This window comes from Beta vulgaris, chromosome 1 (assembly GCF_026745355.1).
Source record: "Beta vulgaris subsp. vulgaris cultivar EL10 chromosome 1, EL10.2, whole genome shotgun sequence".
In the NCBI taxonomy this organism is placed as follows: domain Eukaryota; kingdom Viridiplantae; phylum Streptophyta; class Magnoliopsida; order Caryophyllales; family Amaranthaceae; genus Beta; species Beta vulgaris.
Window position 1 is genome coordinate 54,948,108 of NC_079202.1, and position 23,432 is coordinate 54,971,539.

Below are 23,432 nucleotides of genomic sequence, written 5' to 3' on the forward strand. Positions count from 1 at the left end.
TGGGGTCCTCTTTTCTCTCTCCTCCCTTCCCTTAAACCCCATGTTAATCCTCTTCTAATCACTTCTTCAATTTTTGTCTAGGGAACCACAATTTTTAAAAGTGTAACATCTAAAAAAAAACGGAGGAAGTATATTTATTTAGAGACCGTGAAAAAGCAAATGTAGCGAACACCAATAAGACAAAGAGGGAATAGTATTTCATTGGGCAATCCGCCACAAGCCCACAACTTCACACAGATGTTTCCCAAACGAATAAAACAAAAATGGTTCCAAGTTTTTTTTAATCTCCACATTGCCAAGTGGATCAGATAGTGACCTTTACTTAGTGCTGTGCAAATACCACACAAGTCTCAAACTCAAACTCAAACTCAAGAACTAAACCATCCGATTTTTCTTCTTTCCATCATCTTTGTTTTGAAGCAGATTCATTGCTCTCATTTCGCATGATCTGGTAATTTTTTCTTCATTCTTACTATTTTTATTGATGCATATATTTGCAACTCAATCTGATTGATTTTCTTGCTTTTTTTAGATTACTTTATGTTTTCTTTTTGATGTATTCTGAAAGTTTCTTCTTTTAATGGACAACCTTTTTTAACATCTGATATTTTTAAATCTGAAATGTCTGTCATAATCTTTGGTCTTGTTGCGTTTTTGATTCAAAATGTAATTAATACGTGATTGAACAATTGATTTAGTTGAATTTTGTATAATTACGACTTGGGTAATCCCTAATTTTTCTCAAGTGTTTGGCATTATCTGCTGCAATATATATTTCTATGTTTTTCTTTTCCTTTTTCCTGGATTTCGATCTCTTTGAATAATTCCAGAGATCGGTTGGTGTGTGTGTTAATTTGTGGGGGATAAGTTTTTATGGGTTTGATAATGTCAAATTCTAGAAACTTCAATGTAGGCCTTGCTTATAAATCATACTCGTTTGTTTATGAACAAATTCCGTGTTTTTGGTCGGAAATGAAGTGTCAAGCGTCCATACGCGTGTTTCTGTGTTGATGATCTAACACGAGTACTTGAGGTAAAATTAGAGTCCGTGTTTCTGTGTCAAGGATCTAACATAGATACTTGAGATAACGTGTAACATAACTCTAATAAGTGTACGCACCTTTTGCTTGTTACTTGGGTTGATTAATTTCACTTGATTCTTCAGTTGTTAGTAAATCAAGCTACCTCAAATATGGAAATGGAAGTTATGGACAGCAAGTTCTTCAATGTGGGGCTCCTTGTTGTGGCAACCCTTGTAGCTGCCAAGTTGATATCAGTCCTCATAATGCCGAGATCTGGAAAACGCCTTCCTCCGGTGATAAAGGCCTTTCCTCCTGTTATTGGTGGCCTCCTTCGCTTCCTCAAGGGCCCCATTATTATGCTTAAGGAGGAGTACCCAAAACTTGGAAATGTGTTCACCTTGAATTTGGTCAATAAGAATATTACCTTCTTAATTGGTCCTGAGGTGTCTGCTCATTTCTTCAAGGCACCTGAGACTGATCTCAGTCAGCAGGAGGTCTATCGCTTTAATGTCCCTACTTTTGGACCTGGTGTTGTCTTTGATGTAGACTATTCAGTTCGCCAGGAGCAGTTCCGCTTCTTCACTGAGGCTCTTCGAGCCAATAAACTCAAGAGTTATGTTGACCAGATGGTTATGGAAGCTCAGGTCTTGCTCTCATTTCTTTTGCCCCCTCCCCTATCTGCAGTCTATATCTTCTTTTGGAATTTACTATCGTTAACTGAATAATATTTACTAATGGAAGATGGAACTTGTGGCAAACAACAATAGAACTTGTCCTGTGGGAAGATGATATAGATCTGTTTTGATGCAATCTTGCATATTGCTTTGTTTCATCATGATTTGACACAACCTTGCACATTGCATTATTCATCACGATTTGATGCAACCTTGCACAATGCATAGATTTATTATGATATGATGCGGCTAGTGCGTGGTTTTGTTATATAGGAGAATCCAGTGCATAGTTTTGTAACATAGGGTAGAAAAATACTTGTAATTGTGTGGACAGCTTAAACTTTGGGCCATCGCTTAAGTATCACAGCAACACAGGAATGTCCTCTTTTTTCTAAGTGTCTTTTGCTAAAGTATGGTGTGACCATCCATTCAAAATACTGAGAACTTACCCTGTTATCAAATGTGGTTTATTATGAAGCTGAAATCAGCATTGTCATTTTAATTTGTGCTAGTTTTTTATGTGATGCTAACCCTAATATACAGCCTAAATAGATCCATTTTCTTTTATTATGCAGGACTACTTTTCCAAGTGGGGAGATTCTGGGGAGGTAGATTTGAAATATGAGCTAGAGCATCTTATTATTTTGACTGCCAGTCGATGTCTCCTGGGTCGGGAAGTCCGTGACAAGCTCTTTGACGATGTGTCCGCCCTATTTCACGATCTTGATAATGGAATGCTACCAATCAGTGTTATTTTCCCTTATCTACCCATCCCAGCTCATCGTCGCCGTGATAGAGCCCGTAAGAAGCTCTCAGAGATTTTTTCAAGGATCATATGTTCCCGTAAATCCTCCGGCAATTGTGAGAACGATATGTTGCAGTGCTTTATTGACTCAAAGTACAAAGATGGTCGGGGAACAACCGAGGGAGAGGTCACAGGTCTACTGATTGCTGCGCTATTTGCTGGTCAACATACCAGCTCTATTACATCTACATGGACTGGAGCTTATCTTCTTCGTTTTAAGGAATATTTTTCAGCTGTGGTTGAAGAGCAGAGAACTGTGATGAAGAAACATGGAGAGAATGTAGACCATGATGTTTTAGCAGAGATGGAAGTGTTGCATAGGTGCATCAAGGAAGCGCTTAGACTCCATCCTCCGTTGATTATGTTGTTGCGCCAATCTCACGGTGACTTTAGTGTGACTACACGAGACGGTAAAGAATACGACATCCCAAAGGGTCATATTGTTGCCACTTCACCAGCATTTGCCAATCGTCTCCCGCATATATACAAGGATCCAGACAGTTATGATCCTGATCGTTTTGCACCTGGAAGGGATGAAGATAAGATAGCAGGGCAATTCTCATACATCTCCTTTGGAGGGGGAAGGCATGGATGCCTTGGAGAGCCATTTGCTTATTTGCAAATAAAGGCAATATGGAGCCACCTGTTGAGGAATTTTGAGTTTGAGCTAATTTCTCCATTCCCCGAGATCGACTGGAATGCCATGGTGGTAGGCGTTAAGGGGAAGGTGATGGTGAGATACAAGCGAAGAAAGCTTCTTGTTGACTGATTGTGATGAAGGGTCTGATTTCATGCAAAATCTGGGTTTTGTTAGTTGTCTATTTGGTGAAACATCCTTTTGTCTTATTGCATCAGTCTTCTGCCATTAAGGCCTGCTTGATGTTTTGAAAGAGTTAGCATTTGGTTGTAGAGCTGCACCATTTTTTTCTGTTTTTGTTTTTGTGTTTGTTATGCTTAGGATCTTATGATCTTACTATCTTAGTATCTTGCAGATGTAGACTCTTTTGGTTTTGCCATCTCTTAAATACTGAATTTGACCGGTCATGATCAATGGTGAATATAGTGAACGATGTTGTTCTTTGAATGCCACTTTTATTGTTCAAATACAAGGTAGTCAAATGAGGCAGCGTAATGTAGGAGGAGCTATTCGATGATACAAGGTTGTGGGGGTGAATGATATGATCGGTGTTACATCTTTGGCTTTGCTAGTAGTCCTGATGATCCCTTACACTGGCGCGTTCCAGAAATCTGGTCACGGGATCACGACTCAAGGATATGACAGTTTTCTGGTGCGTGCGCGACCAGTCCCATATGGGTAACTCCCGCGTCTGAGTGCTCGTTGAGTTTGTTCTTGGTAAAGGAACATAAGATCCATCAACTTTGCTCCTTTACAAAAGACTAAAGAAATCATAACAATCTAATTTATGAAAATGATATTATCAATATCTATTAACTTAATTAGAAAACAACTAATAGCGTGACTCAAAAATTTCACCCATCTTGATTCTTTACACACACAATTAAACAACTACTTTAATCACTAATCGCTAACAGCTACTAGTATACAGCTATAGCTACCCCAAAAGCTACAAACTATTGCAACAGTAAACCGCTACTAAAATCGTTAGTTTTGCGATTTTGCCAAACATGCCTAAATTAATAGTTCTCACTTAAGAAGTTGAGATTAAGGGTAAGGAGTGGGATAAATAGTCCACATTTTCCTGCCGATTCTCCAACTTCTTTGGGCTTTGCAAATTGCAATGGTTGTTCAAGTTGCAGGACTTTACATGATTAATTCACATTCTTCGAGCTTAACATTCCATTATTGTTCTAAGGTTTAATTATTGGCTTTTATTTGCACGACTGCTTGTGGACTGACGCATATAACTGGCAAGTACGTGAATACAGCAATATTTCTGGCAGGATGTGCTTTAATTTGTTATTTATTGTATATTGACTAGATATAATCAACGGTTATTTCATGAGGTACCCTTGAGTTCTTTGAAAATTCACGTGGTACCCATTTTTTTTTTAAAATTCACCAGGTACCCTTGAGTTTACTAAAAATGCACCAGATGCCCTTAATGACTAACGACGTTAAGTTTCATTAGTCATTAAGCCACGTGGCAACTTCGTATTGGCTCTCTAAAAAATATTTTGTTAATAATTAAACAAAATTAATAAAAAAACTTTAAAAAAATTAAAAAATTTTAAAAAAATCTCAACCCCTAGCCACCGGCCCACCACTGCCACCACCTTGCCACCACCTGCCGCCGGTAATCCCACCGCCTTTACCGCCTCCGTCACCCTCCTGCGCCGGCGAGGAGGACCGTTGGTGTCACACCCTCGCCGGTAGCCTTCCCCTCCCCGCATAACCACCATTTCGATGCCAAAACCCCAACCCACCCCCTCGAAAAACCTCCCTCCACCCCACAGCCGGCGCCTAAACCACATCCCCGGTGCCTGCGAACATTTCTCGACCATCCTCAACCCATTTCACTCCTTAAAACACCACATAAAACCCCCAAATCGAAAACCCCCAAATCAAAAATTAGGGTTTCGATTTGGGGGTTTTAAGGTTTGTAGGTGGTTGTTTAAGGGGGGAAAGAGGGTGGGGATGGCAGGGAGTGGGGCGACGAAGCTTCGCCGGCGCCGTGGAAGGAGTTTTGGCGCCGGCTGTGGTGCAAAGGGGGTGTTTCAAGGGGTTAGGAGGGGGTTTCGAGGGGTGAAGGTGGTTTTGGAGGGAATAGGAGGGCTGCCGGGGAAGGGGTGGGGGCAAGGAAGAGGAGGGCTGCCGGGGAAGGGGTGGGGGCAGGGAAGGTCGCTGGCGTAGGGGGGTTGCGGGGGTGGGGGTACTGCCGGCGAAAGGGTGGCGAGGGTGGGGGCAGTGGTGGCTGGGTTTGTTTTTTTTTTAAGTTTTTTAATTAATTAATTAGTTTTTTTTAATTAACTAAATAATCTTTTAGGGAGCCAATAGGAAGTTGTCGCGTGGCAAATTAGCCCTTAATGACTAATGGTGTTAACGTCCGTTAGTCATTAAGGGCATCTGGTGCATTTTTGGTAAACTGAGGGGTACCATGTGAATTTCAAAAGTTTTGTGGGTACCGTGTGAATTTTTTAAGTACTCAGGGGTACCTCATGAAATAACCGTATAATCAAAGTTGAACTCCATACTCCATAGTCCATAGCAACCAAAAAAAATCTAATCTACAATGATGATGGTTTTGTAATATTTCTGAGTTTATTTGATAAAAATTTTAAGTATTTGTTAGTTTGATTTTATTGTGTATTTGTGTATGTTGCAGGATCTTTTTTAATAAATTAAATTTACATTTTTAAAACATAGTAAAGAGGAGTCATGTATTTCACTATCTTTTTTTTCATAGGTGAAAGAGGACTATAAAATATCAATATACTCAGTTTATATTTAGGTGGAATACTTTGACTTTCCTGCTTGCTAATGTAAAGTTTTCACTGTTGTTATTTGAAATTATTCATCAACTTAAGTTCTAAAAACTAAGTAGGTTTTAAGAAAATTACAGAATTTGTAAACTTAGACTTAGAAGCCGTGTAAGCCTCCCCCTCTGTCTTTTTTCTCTCTAAAACACTAGCCCCCTACTCCTTCTTCCTTCATCAGAGAGGGGCTGCCATGGATGATTTCATCCATGGTAAGCCCCTTTTTCCTTTTTATTTTCAGTTTTTAGTTTATTTTCTTATTTTGTTGAATAAATCAGTATCACTTTATGAGATTTCTTCAAACCCTACTATGAGGTTTTTAGTCTCTATTGTGGAGATCTCCTTCTCCCTTATGGGAGTTGTGAATGTGATTTTTTTGTTTTTAGGTATGAGAAATTGTTCTTATTGGTTGAAGTTCAGGACTCAACATGAAGGTATTGGAATCTCCGATGCGGTTAACATGGCTCGATCAAGAATGATCTTCCCAAACTATGTCAGAATGATAGACTTCCTCATTAATAGTTGTTTGATTCAGCAAATACAAGGGGGCTGCGCTGTATTGCTCGATATGGTTTATTATAGTTTTTTCGAAGACGAATTTGATTTAACTTTGTTTAATTGTATCTTGTTTTTCTTTAATATCTATTATAGATGCCGTTTGGCCTTCAATTAATGAAATTTCTCTTTAAAAAAAAAAGTAGTTTTTAAGAAATATACACTAAAATAAATCCAAAATTATCTTAAATGATTTTCATATTTGGTAAATATAATGTTCAAGGTGTAAATCAGTAAATGAATAGCGCAAAAGTAAAAGTGTTGTGATTGAAGCAATGGGGAGTAAATGACTAAAATTTGAGACAATAACAACCTTCATTTGGCAGAAAATTAGGAAAGATAAAATTATGAATGGTCCATTGCAATTACTTACACAATGCATGTCGAATTGTTAACGTTTTATCGATAATGAGGGATAACAGAAAAAAGAACCTCCACGAGTCCACTTTAAGTCCATCTTCGAGGCATTTTTAGGCTATTTCCCACATACATATAACCGTTTTGAAAACAAGGACACATTTTAGAGGGAAAAGGTTGAGAGTGAACTTCATAATTATCTCTTTACCCGTTTTTACTTCACCATCATTTTACTATGCCGAATTAACTTTTATTAATTAAAATTGATTTACACTCATCGAAACTAACATTTGTAGGTTTATTGGTGACTGTTTTGGTCTTATGCTACCGGCTCATTATTCATTACTCGCTCTGTATTTTTTTTATCTTTCCTATTTTAACTGTGTGCACCTGCCAATGCACCTATTGGACTTTAAATATCTTTCATTACATATTATTAAAAATTATAATGATTGAATATTATTAAAGTACTCGTTAAGACGAATCAAACAAGACCCCACATAATTATATTTTTCCGTATATATTGAAAAAGAATTCAAAAATTTCCTATAATTGTGAATAGTGTTAAAATTCCAACTGAGAAAGATAGAAAAATATGGAGAGAGTACTACTCAAAGACTCAAAGTTGACATTTGCACAATAGTCTCTAGCCAGACATGCCAGAGTATTCATTACGCCATTTTAGCAGCGGCATATTGCACATAAAATGGCTCCTAAGTCAAGAGTATTCCGCATTTGATGAACTCCGGTGCAAGTGTGTAACAAGCATTGACTACTCACTAGTGACTGGAAATTGGGATAGTTACTATAAAAAGAAAGTAAGCATTACAATAACCTATCTGCTTTGAATGCCACACAGTGCATAACAAATTTTACAAGAACAATACACCATTGTTGTAGCCTATCGCAAACGAGAGCGGAGAGTGTGCTTCATTTCCACTATACTTTCTAAGGGACATTGAGCAAGACATGATAAAAAGGATCACCCGTATTTTGCTGCAGCATTAGCCCATGAGAGCAGATTGTAGGGCGGTATGAACATCTATGCCGATTTGTGCTTCAGTCTTTTCATAATCAGTAGTGGCTGAACTCAACTTCTGTGAGAACTCGGCAATCCCCTTTTGAACCATATTTGGGTCAATTCTATCAATAGGAACAGCCTCGAGTGTGATTATGTCTGCAACAGAATTCGGATGGATGAAGGCGAAGCCACCACTGACAAAATACTTCGTTGTTTCGTTCCCTTCTAGAAGAGAGAGAATGCCGGGCTTCAGCTCTGTCATAATTGCTGTATGCCCTGGACAAATACCCATATCCCCAGTTGTTGCTGGCATTATGACCATATCAACCTGTAAAAGATCCAAATTTTGGGAGGTCAAGTTTATGACACAAACTTGTATACAATAGGTGCTATCGTATATAACAGATGCATCTGATTTTGGGTCTCTGAATGGCTGAACCTGTTGTATACAATGCGCCTGATGTACATAAGACCTATTGTGTGTTAATAGTTCCCTCCCCCCCTACAAAACATGCTCAAACTAAGGGGGACTCAGTTCAAGTACATTCAATGCTTTTGCAGTTGGTGCAACCAGGAAATATAGTTGAATATATATAAAGGTTAATAACAAAGATGATGATGGTAGAACTGATCATGCTTGCCGCTCACAAATCTAAAAATACCGTTCACTTTTATATTAGGATGTGAAGGGGCAAGAGATGAGCATTTTGTTGTCCTTTCAAGTCTAGATTGGCTGGACATGGTCTAGTGGTATGTGGAAAGATACCTAAAATGAGAAGGCTCTAAAAGCAACCTCTTAAAACAGCCACTAAAGCTTGACCACATTTTCTTATCAAAACATCATTTCACTAAAGAATGATCAGCTAGCAGCATGCCAATAACATATCCACTATCCTTCTATTAGATAGGTCACAAGTGGCAATACAAGACGATGATGAAAATGAGTTTATACGTAATACTCCACTCTAAGTTATATGTTCCTTTATTTATTAATGAAATGAAACCTTCTCAATTATAAATACTACCAATCTAAGAGCTAATGAGTGGAAATGAAAATCTACAAAGAAAAGACATGTTTAGGGAAAGTCAAGGATATAATTGCATTTCCCTGGCTAGTGGCGTGAGATTTTCCTTGCAAATATACAGACAAATTCATTACCAGTCGCACTAATTATTATTGCTGATCAAAGACTATATAAGAGGTTTAAGATGGTATCAGACAACACCAATGAGAATTCCAGATCAAAATATGCTTAATATAGCCTAGACAGCTGACTATTTGACATATCACTGCCCCAAATCAACTCATAATTTTTTGTGGTGATCTCCAATATATATCTTTTGGATAGCAAAGGACAACATCCGATAAATTGAGATTGACAACAGGAGTCAGATCCACAAAATCAATATCAACGACATTTAATGAGAAATTGAACTAGGTTCCCAATAACCCTCAGTCCCTCATAAAGGATTGCATACTTCCCGTTTTGAGTCTCGTACTTGGTTATTGCAAATCATATCATCCAACAGCTAGCTTTTATCTTTCATTGTAGGCTCTTGGTAGCAGACCAAACACACCATCCTGAAATGAGGAGCAAAAAATGGTAGGACATGGGAAAAAAATCCATTGGATCCCATTACCATAGAAAATCAGCAGAGTATTTGGTTAGGGATGACGAGGATCTGGAGAAGTTTCATTAAGAATTCTTCAGAAAGCTAGACATCCTAAAAGGTACAGAAATTACCATCAAAGATTCTTCGCTCATCTTAGAAGGCTAGACTAATCATTTTTTCATCTCTACATTAGGCACCCTAGGGAGAATATAAGGAAGTGAAATCAATCAGTTGCAAGATACTGGACTGCCCTGATGATCTGATCAAAGGCAGACCGCAACAGCAAGTCAACAACTTCAGTGAAGCAAATTGAACAGCATTTCCCTAAGCCAGCAGATGTGTTGAGTATAGAATATATATCCTTACCACAATAATATATGTTGCTTCCTTGAAGAAGCTAAAGAGCAGAAGTGTCTCGATGTCAACGACCCTAAGAGTTCCATTTTGTAAGGAAGTGGTACTTATACTGTAATGTCATGCATGGCTAAAGAACTCTGACTTCCATCACTTAGATTGCTTCCTAAAGTCTAACCTCCACGTCCAAAATCAACTGTTTAAGTTTTAACTCAATATGATGTTTTATTTAGCTTAGAATCACTCACAGACAGCTAGAGCTTGGTCCCATCTAAAGGATCAAAACATCTTTCCATGTCCCGCAAATAATTCACAGTTTCATACAAAAGAAGGGGTATTCGAAAACTAGGGAGAGATCAAAATCTAAAGCAGGAACAACGAAAGCTTAGCACGGAAGTAAACCTCTCTATAGCAGCAGTCTAGCTGAACATGACTCTCCAATTTAAACCCCAGAATAGCAATCAGCCTTCCCCTTTAAAGCAGAACTAGCTCTAAACACAAATTTACCACACGCAAAATTAGTATGAACCAGCAATGATGCTATTTCCACATAAGAAAACAACCTAACACCGTGCTCTACAACAGATATAGTAACAAAGATACAATTGTCTATGTTTCCACTTTCCACTTAACAACCTTTACACTATGATGATTGCATATTGTATCTTTTATAATGATTTTCCGGGGAAAATTTCTATATCATGTAGCTTTCAATCTTTCATTGGATTTCCACCGATATACCCTTATCTTTTTTAACAACAAAAGTCCAAAGAATTTGATATGTCTCAGTGAATGAATGTAAATTGCGGAAATTTTGAAGCTTCCAAGATCAAAATGAGGGCAGCAAGTTTGATGGTAAAACAGATATTTGAAAGTTTTCCGGAGCATCCGAGAGGCGAAATTACAAATTTCCCTGCCTAGACGCTACAATATCAGTATAAACTATAAACTCCATAAACATTCACAATCAAATATGAGGCAAACACATACACCATTACACATCATGCAAAAAAAAGCACCAATCTGAACAAAGAAAAACCAACTTACAACCTCAAACACACTGCAGATTCTGCATCATTTGAAAACTACACCCTTATAGTAACCCAAATCATGCACCACAATTAAACAAGCCCAAAAAAAAAAAAAAAAACACTAAAACTGTAAAAGTACAGCAATACAAACTATTTTTGTTAAACAATAACCCTACACAAAACTACACAAGACATTAATGACCAAAAAGATCACACCTATTTGGCAATATAATCAAACTTTATAACAAAATTCACATAAAAGAACTAAAAGATACGTAGCTAACTAAGGAATTCATATTTACTACCAAAAAGATGCATCTTTAAACCACTATATCTCTAAACACGCTGTACTAAAAAGTAGTACGAAAAGTAAAAGTATACATTGAGAGGAACCTTCTTTATCAAATAAAATAAAAAAACAAGCTTTACAACATAAAACTCACATTACCTGTTTGTTGGAAAGGTGGGAGGAGTAAGGAAGATAGAGATTGAGGATGAGTTTGGCAGGAATCGAAGTGGGTATCGGAGGAGGATGTTGGATAAAAGAGAGAGGAGTTTTTGGTGGGTTTATGTGGGGTACCACTTTTTTCCATGCTTCTTTGAACATTTCTTCTGCTTCCGCCGGCGCCGTCGTAAAACCGGTCGAGAACCGCCGGAAAACGGCGGCGCCGGCGATTCTTGAAGCCCTTGGCAGCATTAATCGCTCGGGTCGCAAGTCGGAGAGAGAGAGAGAGAAAGAGAGGAAATGATGAGTGATTATTTCACTTGTGATTGTTGTTTGGTGCTTTGTGGTTTTTTTTGTTTTTGTTTTGTTGTGAGAGTGATTTTTTTTTTTTGGCTATATTGGTGAGAAGAAAGACCTTATTGGACTAATATATCGCTCAGGTGAGTTAGTCCACTTATATAGATCGACGCTTGGGAGTAGGGGAATATAAGAAAATCTCTACTTTCAAACACAATTGGAGGTCACAAGGTGGGTTCCTCACCAGTCACCACTTCCACCAAGCAAGCTTGGTTTTCGAGAGGAGGGAAATGGCTGTTTGATTTAACTTATTTTGACTTATATGAAATTATTTTAGTTTATCTGAACTTATTTTATCTTATTTGATTTTATCTTGTCTTATCTAACTTTATTTTATCTTACCTAGCTAAACTTATATTATCTTATCTGAATTTATATTTTAGTTTATTGCGTCCCAAACATAATTAGTTAATTCTATTCAACTTATTTTGTCTTAGCTTGTTTGATGTTATCTTAACTTATTTCATTCGAGCTTATTTTATCTTATTCGAATTTATTTTTTCTGAAATAAGTTGAACAACCTAGTTTAAATATAGTATGTTTAATAAAATAGTAATCTTATCATTAATGTAATTTATTAATTAAATAAAAAAAGGTAGTAGAAAGAAATCAAGAATCTAACATATAAGAGACAAATATTAGCTATATGACAATTATAATTTTGATCTCAATGTAATATAATACACCACTTGTTATGTTATCTATACAAATATATTAAAAGGCGTGCGAAAACAAGAAACTATGCCACGTGATGCTCTCCCTAGGGAGTTTTAGATCATGTAATCCATGTACACTAAAAAAAATTAAGAAATTGCATAGTATAGGGTTTGATCCCAAGACCTCAAGCACATAAACTAAAGTTTTGACCACTAAGCTAAGTTATATTTAGTGTTATTATTGTAAATTATTATATTAATATTTAAAATTTTTTCTTACCCGGGGCATAGCCCGGGCCTAATAACAGTAATCCCGTTTTGTAAACATATAATCATGTTTTAAGATGGATTTTGTTTTTGTTATGCCTTATGTTCTTTAGTTTCTACGTTATACCCCAACCTTTTCAATATCCTACATGGAACCCTCAAACTCAGCCTTTTAATGCATGATGCCCCTACCGCTAATTATACCCCCATTAATTTCATTTACTTTTTAGGGAAAATTTTTATAAAACTACCTTTTATAATCAAATTTTTTCAAAAAAATAGGTTAATAAATTCAAATAAGTTCAAATAAGTAAGATTAAGTTGAATAAAATAGACCTTATGATGTGTTATCTTAGTTTGAAAAAATAAAAAACTAATAGGCCCTATTCATTTGCACACAATTTCAATTCAATTCAATTCAGTTTTTTTAGTTCGATGCAGTTTAGTTCAACCTAAAAAAATGGGGCCTAAATTAAGTTTAATAATGTTGATTTATATTTGATCAAGTGTATATATAAAGTTATACTTCCTAGGATTTAGCATGTCCAATAAAGTCTATTACATTTAATTTAAATACATTCATTCGAAGATAACATTGTTAATTACATAAGTTTTCTTTTATTTATAAATGGATTCTGTCAATTCATTAGTATTATTGTTAGCCATACCTAAAAATTATAATAAGTTAATCGATCAATGATTCGACATATTTTACTAAAATTCTTATTATAATGAGGGATCTCTAGTTTCTAATTGCGATAAATAGGAAAAATTTCTTAAATAAAAGTGAATACAGATCCAAATGTATAAATCAATATATTTATTTTTAAGATAAGATGAAATCCTGGGGGAATTTTGAAGAGTTGGAAATGGCTAGAGATGCCCGGATTTCGTTTTGCTTTTTCTGGTCGTCAAGCCTGATCGACTCCACATAAGTAGGAGGAATTAAAGAAACATGGTAAGAATTAAACCCTTATCCAGTAGCACATCCACCATATAAGAACTAGGAGTCACTTGACCCCACTTGAATTGGAAAAATTAGGAAATTTTCTTTCTAAAATTTAATTTATTTTGAAAACTATCTTTAAAAAATTGATCATCTAACCCCAAAATTGATAGTTACAATATAACCCACTACATATTTTTTTTAAAATCCGCCTTTGCTTGTCAAAAGAGTAAAAGAAGAATCTCCAACCAACTTGGCCGACGATAATTCTTAATATATGATGATATGATACACATATAAACTAGTAAAAATATGTATAATTCATAAAAAAGATCGTACAAAATGTTTTACAGCTAGTTAATATTATTAATGTCCTTACTCCCATTGACATAGAGCTCGCTTACAATCAATCTCTATTATATAAGCCAAGGGAGGAGGTGTGGTGTCCTCTTTTGAAGTGACTAAAATACCCTTAATGATCTAATTAATGGAATGAAAAAGATTACAAAAGCAAATCATTTAAAAATTCCCATTCCAACTTGCCATTTAAAACAAGTTTAAAATGGTATATGCATCAAATACTTCAATCAAAAGTTAAATGGACAAAATATTTATACCTTATTAAAAAAGATGGCATACATAACGTGCACATGAAAAGTCTGAACATTCACTACCTTTGATACTCTTTAATTCAGTTAAGCCAACTCATTATGTTTGTTCTTTCTGTTTCATATTCATTCACAAAAAATTAATGTTAACAATCACGCACAACCTTTTTTTATTTTTATTTTACATTAGCTAATTAATATATCTAAATTCATCTAACTGTTGAATTTTTCACATTTAAGTTTAATCATAAATAACGAATAGAGTATCAAATAGAATAACAAATTTTGAAATTAATGCACGCGATAAAGGCTAGTATGATAAAAGATGAAGCTTGTAGCTTCACCATTGCAGCAAATTAAATAGCAAATTAAATTGTTGCTTTGCCAAGATTTGTAACTCCACAAAGTTATTTACTTTCTTTAACTTTCAACTTATCAAGCCCCACCACCCTACACTTATTTTCCATTTGGGACCCTATCAAACTACAAGTGATAATGACTTTCTAGTTTCCATTGAGAGATGTTAATACTTGCATTTTGACTTTCTAGTTTCCATTGAGAGATGTTAATACTTGCATTTTGAATCTCTTTTCTTTGCTAGCACTTCCATTACTTATTAAAACGAAAATCTATGTTTTTTTGTTTTAATTCGCTCTGTACCAAAAACTATGAACTTTCAATTAGAAGAATAAAAATTCATGATACACATGAAAAATTGAAACAAATTATTATTGACTTGACTGCGAGTTCATGAAAAATTTTTCAATTTTGATTTCAAATTTTATTTACCTAATGACATAAGAAAATTCAAATGATAATTAATCAATATTGCGTCTTTTTATTATGAATATATGTAAACCCCGAAAGGTTAGAACCATACCAAAATAAAATTACACAAAAAAATATTCTAATTCCAAAATTTAATGTGACAAACAAAACTACAAAGGGTGTACCTTACTATTATAAATGCTGTAAACAACCAAGAGCAGCATTAGTAACCTAAACATTCCAACCAAGTGCTAGTAATGCCTTCTATAACTTTTTCAATAAAGATAATCTACTATATATATATTGCCCAAATACTTAAGCTTGTAAATGTAATTCTACATGCAACATGATTATCAACGTGATCACAAATCTAGGATACACATAACTTATACATGTAATGTTATAAAACCAAAAATACTGATGAAAAGATATTTCTCAAGCGAAACTGGACAAAAACCACCCACCTAAAGGCTTAAAAACCATATATTTCAACATAGAACTGCTGACTGCACTACAACGAATTGAAGACAATTGACCTCTTAATTTAGAGCTCAGCATCATCATCATCAACATAACGAGTTGCTGTCATCTCTTGAGCCATCTCTTTAGCACTACGCAACGTATCACTAGCCTTTTCTTGAGCCTTATCTTTAGCACTGCGCAAAGTCTCACCAGCCTTCTTCTTAGCAGCATCATACCCTTCTTTGGCCTTCTCCTTCACCCAACTCGAATGCTCATTCGCCGTGTCCTTCACATCACCAGCCATATGCTTAGCATCTTGAGCCTTGCGAGCCGCTGCGTCCTTTGCTTCCTCAACTTTGTGGCTCATTGCCTCCTTCGCCTCTTGTGCCTTATGGCCAGCTATTTCCGACTGTTGCTCAACCTCATCTTTGACATCCGAGGCTTTCTTTGTGACATCTCTGGTGTATTGTTGGGCCTTGTCCTTCACTGTTTGTGCCTCCTCAACGGCTGCATCCTTCATCGATGCGGCCTTGTCTGCCGCCTCTTTACTTGCTTCTGATGCAGTCTGTTTAGCTTGTTGGGCCTTATCGTTTGCCTTCTGAGAGGCTTCTTTTGCTGTTTCATATGCCTTTTCTCTGGCTGCTGCAGCACCAGAAATGACAGACTTCATTTGAATCGGTGAATCCCATAATGTGACTCCATTTATATTATCTTTATGCGCGCACTTATTATTGAACTTCAACAAATCACTCTAAAGCTTAATTAATTCTTCGCTTTGAGAATGATCACCACTCTATTCATACAAACTTTACATAAATACCTTTTTACATGCACATGCCAAGCGAAATGAGTGGAGGTCATCTAACTTAGTAAGTAAGATCTTGCGGAACAATATCCAACTCTGTCTATATCATTCCACTTAGTGGCTCATTTACAACGAAAAAAAAAAATGCCAATTCAAGCGAAAACACCATATGGTTTTTTGTTTAAACTTTTTACATCAGTTTTCACACCATCTTCCTCTTCCGATTATGTATGTGATTATTATATAACGACAAGAACCTTTTAATACAGTTGGGTCATTTTAGTCACTTCACAAAAGTAAAATTGTAAATTCACAAGTCTAGAAAACCCCATAATGACAATAGAAAAGACAATTTTTTCTATTCTAAAGTAGGATCCACAGACCACAGGTAACTATAAATCCCGGAATGTTGAAATAATGTCCTCATTTTAAGGTAATTTAGTTGTAAGTCTTGTAACATAAAAAGACAATGCTACATCTACTCGGTGGGTAGTTAACCAACGAAAAATAGAATATTAAAAAACTAACTATTAGAATTGACGAATTGGATTCCACTATTTATTCATTTCTATTAATAGTGGGTTGTTGACCTACTGGGTAGATAAAGTTTTTTCCTAACATAATCCCTCTATTAATTTATTAGTTGCAATGATTTGCATAACCACTAATATTCTTAAATTTTCCTCTAGTAAGAATTTTGAAATTTAACCATTAATATATTAAAATATCTTTATTAAGAATTATAAAAAGTTAATACTTTGTCTAATTTGTATGTTTACACATGCAAAACTATAACCACCGATATCTTCAATCACTTTTCAGTATGAAAAGTTAATACGATGTTCGAGAATTATGTATTGATATATGAATTTAACCTCATCTTACACACTAAACTTTGTTTTAATGTCAATTACGGTTAATATGTTTGATTCCAAACGTCAAAATTTTACTATTAGGATTCTTTTGAAGTGGATAAGATTATATTTAAAAAGAGTTAAAATAGATCTGAAATGGATAAGGTAACTGAAAGAAGCTAAACTAATAAAGTAACTGAAAATTTCAACACCTTAAGGTAAAATAAATGTTATATTTAATAACAAACTCAATTTCAGTCAATATTTAATCTCTTATCTCAAAGAGAACTATTTATTTACTGAAAATTTCAACAACTTCAGGTAAAATAAATGTTATACTCCCTCCGTTTCCTAAAGATCTTCCCACTTACTATTCCTACACATACCAAAGAAAATCAAGTTGTGTGGGGCATGGTGTGAGTAAAGTAGGAGAGAGAAAGGGGTTGATAAATAAATAAATAAAAGGGGTTAAAGCAGGAGAGAGAAAGGTAGTAAAATTAAATTAATAATGTAATAGTGGATCATATGATAGTGACATGAGAGGGCAAAATAGGAAAATTTGTTTTGCCAAATAAGGAATAAAGCAAAAGAGGGAAGATCTTTGGAAAATACTCTTAAATGAAAGGAGGGAAAATCATTTCCTAGAGGGAGTATTTAATAACTCAATTTCAGTCAATATTTAATCTCTTATCTCAAACAAAACTATTTATCTTAGGTTATTTAAACTTTTAGCAACTACTCATTTAATATAACTACTCATTTAATATAACTTAGTTATGTTGATTCTTAAAGTTAAAACAAAAAACTTAGAATGAATCGAATTCTCAATAACTTACTCCATTATACACCGATAAGCATGTAATATAGTCAATTTATAATCTATTTTCATTTAATTAATTTTTTGATATACCCCCTCAAAAAAAAAAAAATTAATTTTTTGATATAATCGATCAGTTTTATATGATATACTCGAATTCTTTTCTAATATTAATTTAACTGCATGCATACTAAATTATTGTAAACTAACTCTATCCAAAATGTTTTGAAATTCAAAATACAATGACTTGATTTTGACCGTATTTTGAAACTAATGGGATGTCATTCTTTGTTGGCTTCATTATATTTTCAAAATATCAAATTTCCTTATAAATTTTTCGTAACTAATGATCCATTTTTTAATAAATTTTTCCTAACCAATAATGATTTAACATATCAAGTATCAACGATTAATATTAAAAGTCTAATTTAATGAATAATTTTTTTTTAATCCATACGAGCCACGAAAACACGTAAAGACGTAAAATAACACAAAAGGGCTTGATTACCCAGAGAAACAATGCCTTTGATTATCTGAGGAGCAGGCTTACCAGCATCATCAACTTCTTGTTGGTGCTTCAACCCAAGCCCTTCTTGGATCTTATCCTTAGCCCACACCGTCCATGATTCGCCTTTCTCTCTCTCCTCCTCGACTTGGTGTGCATACGACGATACGGCGTAATTGCACACCACCACCACTGCCACCACCACCACCACCACCACCAATGGCAGAAGCTTTATCTCAGAGCGTCGTGCCATCATTTGCTGATTACGTACGTCGGTCACTACAACGAGTATTAATACAAGATTGCACGCACTTTATATTATATGCTGTTTGACAGTATTATTGGATCAAAATTAGTTGCACAAAATAAAACTTTTGAGGATACAAGAGATGAGAAATAGATAATTAGCAGCTATATATGTATATGAAAGTTATGATATAAGTTTGAGTGGGAGATCAAGAAGGTAGGAATTATCTATTTTTAGTACGTGAAAGAATGGTTGTGGCATACACGTGCCCATTTGGAGGGGACTCAATTTCCAAGTGTTGAGATGAGAGTGTTGCATCTTGCATCTTGCATGTGTTTTTATTTTTAGAAACTTTTTGACACATATTTGTTCTTTTCTAGAAATGAAGGGTGTTTTTATTTCTTTATAAGAGTTATTTTGAAATTTTAGATGATCTCAACACGCTTAGCTATACACCATTTTCGTCAATCTATTCCAACAAAAATTACAATAAGTATACAATTTAAGATTGCACATGCGCTTTTTTTAAGAGAAGATCTATTTTGACGTTTGATATTATTTACATATATAATTTTGATTATTTTTTGTGATTTATATACTCCTTCCGTTTTTTTAGATGTAACATTGGACTTTTCACATTTGCCGAGGCACAACTTTGACCGATAATATCTCCAATTGTATAAAAGTAAAAATTATAAAAAATATATAATTGGAAAGTGTATACCGTGACGAATCACATGACTATATTTTTTCTTATGTATAAATAACAATTAGTAGTCAAAGTGTATTGGATGAATAGTGCCCAAAGTCAATGTGTTACATCTAATAAAAAACGGAGGGAGTACTTCATATGTAAGAAAAAATATTGTCACGTAGGATTTTATTAGATTTATTATGATATAAATTTTCTTAATATTAACTTTTTGTAATTTTTCTTATTAATGACTAAAGATATATATATGTTCAAAATAATATCTCAAAAAATATGTCTAAAGAAAACAGATTAACTAAAAAACAAGAAAGCATGAGATTGAGCTTGTGCACTCCCTCAAATCAACTATCATGATTTTCCTGTCAATGATATTATTATTTTCTCACAACGTACTGTACTAGCAATCTAGCATTAGTGTATTTAAGAAAGTAGATCACTAGATATAAAGTTCTTAAACAATATTTTACCTTAAGATATGGAAAATATAGAATCCTTCAAAATTTGTTATCTTGTTTGGTAAATGATCATAAATGATGGTAATGCTAAAATTGTACAAGAAAATTTCATGCCATACGATCGTTACCATAGTAATAAAACTTGATTTCAGAACATGTGATTTTCTTCATCAATTTTCATTATTATTCGATACCACCTTTTCAAGTGGAAATTTTTTAGTAAGAACTTAATTATCTAGATCAGAATAAAGTAGCATTAACATGAATATTGACACAAAAATTCGCATTCATTTGCGAATTTTACTTAATGAATTACCATTACCGCTATTTGTCAACGCTAATCAAATGAACCGTTGATGTACATATTTTTTTTGCTGTTGTTGCAAAAGAAGAGGACCTCACTGGAAAGAAAAAAAAACAAGTACTATGAAAAACACAAAAAAGAAACTAAGGAGGAATGAAGCGTGGTGCAGCAACACCCACAACATCCTCGAACAAAATACGGCCTAAATTTAAAGGAGGACTTGAATCAACTCTATCTTGTTGTTCTGATTAATTCCTTGATTGGCCAACCAATCTGTAACTCTATTGCCCTCTCTGTAACAATGTTTGATTCCCACCACCCAACTTGGATATGCTATCAGCTTCTTGCATCTGTGTATTAAGTGTATACAAGCGCCTCCATAAACTTCGTTACCCTGCAAGGCTAACACTGCTGCCTGGTTGTCCATCTGTACTTGAAGCTTGTTAACCCCCATGCGCATGGCTAAGTCCAAACCAAACTCTACTGCTTTAACTTCGGCCATAAAAGCATTGCAAGCTCCGAAATTCAGTGAATAAGCATGCTTATATACATATGATTATATGAGTCACTTGGTTGTATAATATAAGAAATATATTTATCAAAAAACATAGTACTTCCTCGCTCCGTCCCAAAATATAGTTCTTGTTTCTATCTTGGAGGTCAAATTTTAAAAATTTTGACCAAATATTCTTACTAATGTATATAAAAAAAATATTCATGAAGGGTCTTGTTAGATTCGTCTCAATATGTAAATTCGTAATATCAATTTTTTATATTTTTTAATAATAAGAAATAGAAGATACTTCGTATCTTAGGTCAAAGGTACGTTTTGAAGACTATACAAAATAAAATAGGAATTATATTTTGAGACGGAGGGAGTATAAGAAATTAATCTTGTAATGATATGCACACCTTCCATATGTCAATGAATTATGGATGTATTGACTTTTAGTCTCACCAAAACGATGAAAGGTAATGTAGCTTGTGGAGTACAACTTGTTTCGTTAAGGGTTACAACATGAGAAAGTGTTGGTAACCCGATGCCATTAAAAGCAATTTTGATTTTTTTTCTACTTATTCTTATTCATTTTTTTATTTTAAGGTAAGATGAACTCCCTTGTAAGAAAGGGAGAAATTGGGGTTCCTCTTTGCAAGGGGTGAGACTCGATCCCTTGACCTCTGGGATCGAAGGTGATGCCAATACCACTAGGCCATCACATACTGTTCACTTATATTTATCCAATTGGTTCCATTTTAGTATCAATGATACTCAAATAATACTATTTCAATACCAATTGAAAGAGGCATAGCCGCATGGGTATCAAATGACATTGTTGAAGGAGGCACATGTATCAAATTATCTTGGTGGGGTCTTTTTAAGACTCCACTAAAGACCTCCCTTATTCATTGTCAAGATAAGCTTCACTATAGTCGCGGACCCAGAAATTGAACATGTGGGTTTGAAGTTGTTTAATCATAAAACAAAAAGTAGTTTTATATGCACGTGAAGCGTGCGACAAATTTTTACTATTAATACTTATATTTAAAGGCGTTAAAAAACTTATACAGGTTTGATTAAAAAATTATTAATGCTATTAATAATTAATGAGTCACCAACAACAAGGTCTTTGTAATATAGTTTGGTTTAATAAATTTTTAATGCTATCAATAATTGATTGCTTGAGCAAGTAAATTGAAAGAAAAGGGAAATTAAACTAGATTTATTTCCTATTAATATACTCCTTCCGTTTCCTAAAGATCTTCCCTCTTTCTGTTTAAGTGTGTTTTCAAAAGATCTTCCCTCTTTAACTTTATTTCTTATTTGGATTTTTTTTCCCTTTTTACCCTCTCATGTCTCTTTCATATGGTACACCATTACATTATTAATTCAATTTTACTCTCTTTCTCTCTCCTACTTTAACCCCTTTTTATTTATATATTTATCTTAATCCCTTTCTCTCTCCTACTTTACCCACCCACACCCCACACCCCCCACAGGCCACAAGTGTATCCCCCTTGGAATCTGTAGGAACAGTAACAAGGAAGATCTTTAGGAAACGGATGGAGTATTAGTACTTGGTGGGAGGGGAATATTTGTGAAAAACAAAGGCTAGAAAATGGAGGATCAAAGAAAAAGAAAACCTAGAATAAAAACATAAGTTGTAGTAATAAAAAAACAAAGGGAGTGAAAAAAAAAGTTAAAAAAATACAAAGAAGGAAAGTTAGAAAATGGAGGATCAAAAGAAAAATAAAACTAAGAATATAAACATACTCTGTTGTAATAGAAAACAAAGGGAGGGAAAATAAAAGTAAAAAAATACAATATGGTCTTGCTGGGATTCGTTCCCGAGCCTTTAGCACGTCGAAGAGTTAAGATTCACGTAGACTATACCGCTGAGCTAACTTCATAATATTTGTTACATTTGGGCGCTTTATTGTTATAATCTGTTTTTATTTTTCCAGTACATTCCAATTTCTTTCGCCGATTTTCGTGGTTCAGTTGAACCCACTGAACCCATGCTAGATCCGTCACTGCTTCGCTACAACATAGAGAAACAATGCAACCTAATCTTTGGCACTAGTGTGACATATATCTTTCAATTAATGACGTTGGATGCGACTTGATGGACTTCCTTGAATAGTATTGTAGGTTAAAGAGGTCGTTTGGTTCAAGATTTGGAGAAAGGGAATTGATACATATAGAGGATGGGAATGGTAATAAAAATGACTACCTTTATTGAGTGTTTGGTTCAAGGCAAGGAATGGAAATGAAGGATAACCATTACCTTCAAGAAACAAAAAAAAATCGAGGCGATCCTAATCCCCCACCCAAAACCACCAAAAAAAAATAATGGGGAGGTACGGCTTCATAAGTTTATTGCCTATCTTACAATTGATTAATTTTTATATGATTTATTTTTGTTTGAGAAATAAATAAATAAATAAATGAATTTGAAATTAAGAGAATTCTTTAGAGTTTATATTTCAATTTTAAAGAGAAAAGACAGAAGGTAAAGGAACCTAATCCCCCACCCAAAACCACCAATAACCAATAAAAACCCAGAAAACCCGTTTTTTCGGGTTTAACGGGTTTTCTGGGTTTTCTGGGTTATTAGCGGTTTTGGGTGGGGGATTAGGTTCGTGGGGTGCAGGAAATTAGTGGAGGGGGGGGTTGCAGGAAGGGAGGGTGGGTTTTTGGGCTGTTTTGGGTGTCGGGGTGGGGAGGAGAGGGTTAATGTTTGGGCATTTGGGTGGCGCGGCTGGGGGTTTTGGGTGGCGTAATATGTGGAGGTTTGGGTGGCGCAATGGGTGGTGGCTAGGGGGGTGGAGGGGGT

General features: G+C 34.9%; 3 protein-coding genes across 6 annotated transcripts; 1 reads left to right on the plus strand and 2 right to left on the minus strand.

The window, feature by feature from the left end:
• The first annotated feature begins 283 nt into the window (after positions 1-283).
• On the plus strand, positions 284-3,590 carry LOC104905231 (obtusifoliol 14-alpha demethylase). Its single transcript, XM_010693692.4, has 3 exons — positions 284-451; positions 1,166-1,666; positions 2,272-3,590. Exons 2-3 carry the CDS (start codon positions 1,193-1,195, stop codon positions 3,268-3,270), a joined length of 1,473 nt encoding a protein of 490 aa, XP_010691994.2. The 5' UTR covers positions 284-451; positions 1,166-1,192; the 3' UTR covers positions 3,271-3,590.
• A 4,062-nt stretch (positions 3,591-7,652) lies between these two features.
• On the minus strand, positions 7,653-11,684 carry LOC104905230 (ATP synthase subunit delta', mitochondrial). The gene is made up of 2 exons (XM_010693691.4): positions 11,338-11,684; positions 7,653-8,218 (listed from the first exon to the last, which is right to left on the minus strand). Exons 1-2 carry the CDS (start codon positions 11,584-11,586, stop codon positions 7,874-7,876), a joined length of 594 nt encoding a protein of 197 aa, XP_010691993.2. The 5' UTR covers positions 11,587-11,684; the 3' UTR covers positions 7,653-7,873.
• A 3,633-nt stretch (positions 11,685-15,317) lies between these two features.
• LOC104905229 (late embryogenesis abundant protein D-29) lies at positions 15,318-18,792 on the minus strand. Of its 4 annotated transcripts, none has more exons than XM_010693690.4 (2): positions 18,425-18,792; positions 15,318-16,037 (listed from the first exon to the last, which is right to left on the minus strand). In XM_010693690.4, the coding sequence occupies exons 1-2, from the start codon at positions 18,633-18,635 to the stop codon at positions 15,481-15,483; spliced, it is 768 nt and encodes a 255-aa protein (XP_010691992.2). In that variant the 5' UTR covers positions 18,636-18,792; the 3' UTR covers positions 15,318-15,480. The 4 variants fall into 4 exon arrangements, with proteins under 4 accessions (XP_010691992.2, XP_010691990.2, XP_048495971.1 ...); XM_010693688.4 differs by having other exon boundaries at positions 15,318-16,040; XM_048640014.2 differs by having other exon boundaries at positions 18,383-18,792.
• Positions 18,793-23,432: the final 4,640 nt, after the last annotated feature.